At 39.3% G+C, this 6305-nt stretch overlaps 1 protein-coding gene across 1 annotated transcript in view; it reads right to left on the reverse strand.

Annotated features, from left to right (window-relative positions):
• Positions 1-3405: 3405 nt before the first annotated feature.
• The window catches only part of THBS1 (thrombospondin 1), a 13858-nt gene continuing 10958 nt past the window's right edge, over positions 3406-6305 (reverse strand). The window contains exons 17-22 of the mRNA XM_007460190.1: positions 6246-6305; positions 5827-6054; positions 5387-5658; positions 4893-4990; positions 4650-4789; positions 3406-3725 (exon numbers count right to left, since the gene is read on the reverse strand). Coding sequence (XP_007460252.1) covers positions 3718-3725; positions 4650-4789; positions 4893-4990; positions 5387-5658; positions 5827-6054; positions 6246-6305 — 806 coding nt within the window. The 3' untranslated portion in view covers positions 3406-3717. The remainder of the gene's footprint in view (positions 3726-4649; positions 4790-4892; positions 4991-5386; positions 5659-5826; positions 6055-6245) is intronic.

Raw genomic sequence — 6305 nt, forward strand, 5'->3', positions numbered from 1 at the left:
CCATAGCATGTCAACTGAAGGTACCTCTAATAAGAACTGGCAAGCTGAATTTGTATAATATATTCAACATGAAGGCTCCAGATTAAAAAAAGAAAGAAAGAAAGGCCCTGATAGGGAAAGAAAATGTTATTAAAAAATAAGTTTTTATTTTAAGGTTCCTTTTAGACCTGAGTGTTTGCCCCAGAACAAGATAGAGAAGAAAAGATATAAAAGAGCAAGAGCTAATTCATTTCAGGAATGAATTTAGGATCTTAAAATTTGAGGTTTTTCTACTTATGACTCCTCAAGAAAATTACTGGCATCACCTTTACTGTAAATTCCCAGAGGACCTAAAATTGCCGTCCTATCCAACTCTTTGAAATGCATGACAGTAAAATAGAAGGAAAAAGCTATACCCCGATGGCATAATTTTAATTTTTAACAAATCCTGTATTTTAGTACAACCTGTTACGAAGGTCAGTCTTGGAGTGAATATGCAGCATGCCTGGGAAAAACCTCCTGTTCCCAGACACTTTTTTCTGTCCCATCTTGATATTTTGAGTTACTTTTGTTCTGTTACTTAAAAGTGAATTAGAATTCTCTCCCAAGACTTCACACGTTGAGCTGCTCAGAGAGTGAATGTCATGTTTCAAAGAATTAATTCTTTCAAATCAGTTTTCCAAAATTTATAACCATTACCAACACCTTCTAGTTCCTGACTCTTCACCTGGATACCATAAAATGATTTGGCAATTTATACTTATATATGACTATGCTACCCTAGATAGATGTTTCTAGAATGAGAGAGAAAGATCAACAAGGAAAAAGAGTCTATCTCACTCAGCCAGTCCTTTTTGTTTTAATGGATCTCAAAGCGAGACCTTTAACCTACTCATAAATTTTTTTATTCTACCTGTTCTTATTAAAACTAAAAATTGGCCAGTATTCTACATTCATGGTTAGCCCACCTGAAACTCAAGTTCTGCTTATTGTAAGGCATTGGCCTTCACAAAATAATTTGATTTTTTATATGTATATATGTTTTTAGGATTTCTTCCAAATTCGACCTGTCTCTGTAGTCATCCGTTTTTGACCAAAGGTATAGTCGTTCTCCAAAAAGTGTTACCTGTAGAGTTTGAGCCAACTTTTCGAGGACAGTTCTTCCTCCATTAACGTTTCTAAAGCTTCTCCACAACGTACAATGGTGTTGCCCACCCAGTGCCCTCATTCATGGCTCAGAAGATGTAGCTGTGAATTCTGTGTGCTTCACTCCTGTTTTCCTTTTTCATTGTTTTTAGAAACAGAACTGGACTTTGAAAAGGATTCAATAAATGACATTTAGTGACATTGGTAAAATATGAACTTGTATCCTTTTGGGTCCCACATCTCGGGGGGGCACATTTCTCATTGCTGTGTTTTTAATATGACAGGTTAATTTGTTGTTTTGTTCTTCTATTCCACAAATCCAGCAAATAAGTCATCTAAGCAACTCAGTCTTCCTAAATCGTATAGGAAATATGAATGTTCCTGTTACTTACTGTGTTTTCTTTTTGTATATACTCTATTGGTTTGAGGATGGAATTTACCCATACCTCATAACATAAAGCCAGAAAACAAATAAACATGGATACAGTAAGTATAAATATAAATTTCCATATGATTTATTGTTGTTCCTTGTACATAAGAAACAGTAATATACAACTTACACTGCTTTAGAATGTAAAATGGATAAAAATGTGTACAAAAAAAAGCACATTCCTAGAAAAGTATTGGCAAATAGTAAAAACAGGGAGGAGGGTAACAAGCAACAAACAAATCAACAAAACAAAAAGAAAAACGAACAATTCTTCAATTCAGTGTGCAAAATATTTTATAAAAATAGAAATACTAACTCTACAGGCAGTATTTCCTGATAAATTATTTAAATAGCATATCTACACAATCTGAGATATCTATTCCAATGGCAATGAGAAAATAATTTATAAAAATAAAGCAATGGTATACAAGATGATAGAAAAACACAACTTTCAGAAAATGTATTTAACATTTCAATGCTATTTCCTTATTGGGAATACTTTTCTGTGAAGAATTTTTATACTATGTACAACATTGACTTTTTTTTTTTAGGTACTACAGTAGCTTTAAGTTTGTTAGACATTTAAACTCTTTTCTGCTTGATCCAAAAATTCTTTACTCAGTCACACAACAAATGAGGTAATATTTGTATACAAGTTTCACCTTTGTCATTTTTTTCGTTTGGAAAAAGGCAAAAATAATAAATGTAGATGCTTTTCATCTCCCTGGAAATAGGCACAAGGGATGGAGCAAAACAGTATTAAAGCCCTCCTGGCTTTCTTTGCAAACTAAAAACACTTGCAAATGGACAACCAAATAATTCCACTTGAAAAAATAAAGGAAAAAAGAAGAATCCCAAATCATTCAGTCTAAGCACAAAATTAAGAGCAGCTTGCTGTGCTGATTTCCTTGTGCCATTCCTATGAAAGTTTTGCTGATCAATCTCGACTACCAGCTCTCAAACACTTTCCATATGAAACCTAGATTCCAGGTAGAACAGAGTTAATAAATAATCTGTATTTACAATCTTACAGTCATGAAGACTTGTAGCAAAGATGATACGCTTACGCTTCTTCCTGTCCCATGAATAGTCTTTCAGACAGATCCTCCAGAATAAGTAAAAAATAAATATTTTACATTGTAAAATGTTTGTAAAAAAAAAAAAAAACAAAACAAAAAAACGAACACCAAACTACAGTCCAAAAGAGAAAATTGGAAAACTCCATGATATTCAGGAAAAAAAGAGAGAAAAGGAATGTCTTAGTTGATAATTTTGTGCCTTTCTAACCATAAAAGTACAAGCACAGCTACCTTTCCCTTGGGAGGTAGCCCAGTGCTCACTGAGATGGTAGGTTTTCTTATTTCCCTGCTACGTCTGCACAAGCTACGTCTGGAATACAACTGACAATTTCAGTATAACCAGGCAGTGGCAGCCAGCACTGCCTTGTGCTGGTTTAGTTCTGATTCCCTGTTCTGGTGATGTGTAAGGGGTGGAAATCCGGGAGGAAGTCCACAAGCCAGTCTTTTCCTTCCTTCCCTGCTTCTATTTAAGTGCCTATTTACGTGGGTCAGTCAGCTAACATGGGTCAGCATCATGAAATCCATCAACAGTCTTTCCCCTGAAAATGATTTAGTACCAAAAATGTAACAGTCCCTCCATGTTTTCTTCATACAATCGTCTCTTGGGTATGCGCCCTCCCCTTAGGGCTTCGGCCCCGCCCCCGCCATTCCCGAGGGAGTAGGTCAGGGCTGGTTTTGTTTGTCAATTCTAGCGAGTCCTCCCTTCTCTCACACGCCTGAAAACGCTTTGGAGTCCACTGCTCAGAGCTGGCCTCACAATCGCCCTCTGCCCTGACAAAAGCAGAGTGGGACAGGCACCTTCCAACCGAAGCAAGTGGATGCTTTTGATTTTTCAAAAGCCAACCAAAATCATTGTTTATATCCTTGGAAGATTCTTCTCATTCAGAGGCTGAATGCTGAGTCTGATTTGGAAAATTGCATTTTCTTGAGGCAAGTCACGTGTTCTAAGAGTCCACACTGATGCAAGCAGAGAGCAAAGGCAGGCAGGGAGGAGTGATCCTGGGGGCTTTCTTAAGCCCATGGTTCCAGAAGGTGCAATACCAGCAATGGTTATGATCAGTCTTTTCATCAACAGTTTGATGATTAGGAATCTGTTAAATAAATAGACAAACACACAAATACATAAACAAACTAATTCATCAAGGCACTGTCATCTTAATATCCCTTAATACATTAACAACCTAGGCATAGCTCTACTTTTATAATGTCAAAAGCATATTTTAAGATTGTCAGCTTATATAATTACACGTTAGTGTGTTGGAACATGGTTGCTAGGAGATTGACACTGCATAACCTTCTAGATCTTATGCTGTGCTTTCTAAGTCTTTCTGTGTTAAAACTCTAGGGAGTTTTATTTTAATACTTAAGACTCAAAGATTACACCATAATTTAAATATTGAGTAACAGCAACCATATTTTTTTTACTGTGCCTCATCTTGTTGGCTCCAAGCTTGGCCCAGTAAACGTTTATTAAGCACCTGTTTTGTAGGAGACCCAATGCTAGACTCAGTGAGAGCTTAAGTAACCACTAAATGAAAAAGAATGGAGAAAAAGAGAGCAAAGGTTAGTAGTGAAAATTAATTTAACATGCCAATATGAAGGCAATACTCCTTTCCCTTCCTTTCCAAGAGGGAAGGGTTCGGAAAGACAACCTGGGCTGTAATGGCATGAATAAAACTTAAGTGGTGTGCAAGACATGGAAATGTAAAATTTAAAAAATTTTTAGGTATTATTGCTGGGGTCTCAACTGTACAGGAGCTTGTCTGCAGTTTACTTTGTGCTAACTATGAAGAGGACAGAGATTGCTAAATTAAAATGGTTCACAAGGACTCAGCACTTCATAAGCTGTAGTTCATAGGCACTATTTCATTTTTTATCATATGCCTTCAACAGCAAAATATAAATAACCCTTTCTCTAAAATAGCCTTTAAATCAGCCTCTCCCATGATTGGCATTCTTGGTATTGGTCTGAACTAGGGATGCCAACTGTATATTCACTGTCATTTTGCTCCTACCTCTGCATTCATATTTCAGGTCAGAGAAGAACACCATTTCTTGAGAGAAGACGAACAACCCTAGCCTACCGCCAGCATAGGTTTTGTCATAGATGGGTCCTGAGTCGGCCATGATTTTCTTCCCTTCATACATCACCACTCTGCAGGAAAAAGGAAGTCGCGTTAGTGACACCCTTGCTTTTTGGTCCTCTCCTTCTCTCCCGTCAGTGTGACTTAAGTGAAATTTAATCAGAGCAATCTTACCTAATGAAACCCGTCTTTGGCCTGTGGCTCAGACGCCATCTGTAGGCGGTGAAATCTTTCCAGCCTATGTGGCGAGGGTCATGCCACAGCGTGCGTACCTGGAGGAAAAGGAAACGAAAAGGTTGAAACAGCCTCATTATGAGATTTATATTTCATTCCATGAGAAACGGTGCTTGAAAGGTACAGAGTTGACCTAAATTAGAGGGCTGCAATGTAGGATTTTTTTCCGGAGGCCTTTTTCATTAGATGTGTAGCCTTGAATGTACATATAAAGCAGAGAGAAGAGAAATTTTTATTTGTTTGTTTGAAGAGGCTAAAACTGCCTTTGGATCTGAAGTGGGCTCCCCTCTCAGACCCTAGGATGTTTTTTCAAAGCAGAACTTAACGCTGCAGTTGGTGATATCTAAGATTCCCTGTTGGGAGGCTTGGCCAAAGCACAGCGTCCCTTGTGCTGGTCTAGCACCTCTCCCCCTTCTGCAGGGTGTTGTTCTCACCTGGCCGGGGGTGTTTCCTGTGTGCCACAGGGCATTCCGCAGGTGCTCGCCAGGCCCCGTGGTGGAGTTCACGACCTTCACAGAAAGGCCGGAGTATCCCTGAGCCCTTGTGGGGTTGGTGTCCCAGTAGGACTGAGTGACTTGCTTCCACATCACAACGTAGAAGCGGCTGCTAGACTGGTAGCCGAAGACAAATCCGGCGTAGTCATCATCCCTTTCGGTGTTGATGAAGAAGGTGCCACTGAAGTCCACAGCGTTAAACTCATCATAACCTGGAAGAGGAGGCCAGACCCAGGTTAAAACCTGCAGCCTTCAGGAGGTTCTCTGTTACATTCCTAGGCATTTTTAGCACCCGTGGGGACACACACAACTGCCAGCTTTTATATTTGCTTCTTTCCCCTCTAGGCACTGGCCTTTCGTTAGAAGAACTCACTACTCACCTACAGCGAGTCCAGGATCACAGTTGACAGTCTGGACGAGTTCTTTACCCTGATGGCGTACAACCCAGTTAGGGTCATTTTGGGATGTCCCTTTGGGATCTAGAGGAATCATCTGGAATCGGCGGAAATCGGTCTCACTGATATCAACGTTTTCGGGACAGATGTCATCGATGTCTGGCACGTTGTCCTGGTCAAAATCATCTTTGCAAGCATCACCTCGACCATCACCTGAGGCCAAAAAGGCAAAGAGTTCAGTGAAATTCTGAAATAACCGTGACTGGTGCCAGAAATTCACTGTCTTCTCAAAGCTGACATTTGGTCTCTTCATCCTTAAATGCATTCAGCTTTGTTTTTATTTCCTGAATCCAGACAGCCATGGTTTCAGTGACTCTCTTTAAAAAGTGGCTCCAGTGACTCACCATCAGAGTCCTTCTGGTCAGGATTGGGTACGAGCCTGCAGTTGTCCTTGTCATCAGGAA

This window comes from Lipotes vexillifer, unplaced genomic scaffold (assembly GCF_000442215.2).
Source record: "Lipotes vexillifer unplaced genomic scaffold, Lipotes_vexillifer_v1.1 scaffold408, whole genome shotgun sequence".
In the NCBI taxonomy this organism is placed as follows: Eukaryota; Metazoa; Chordata; class Mammalia; order Artiodactyla; family Lipotidae; genus Lipotes; species Lipotes vexillifer.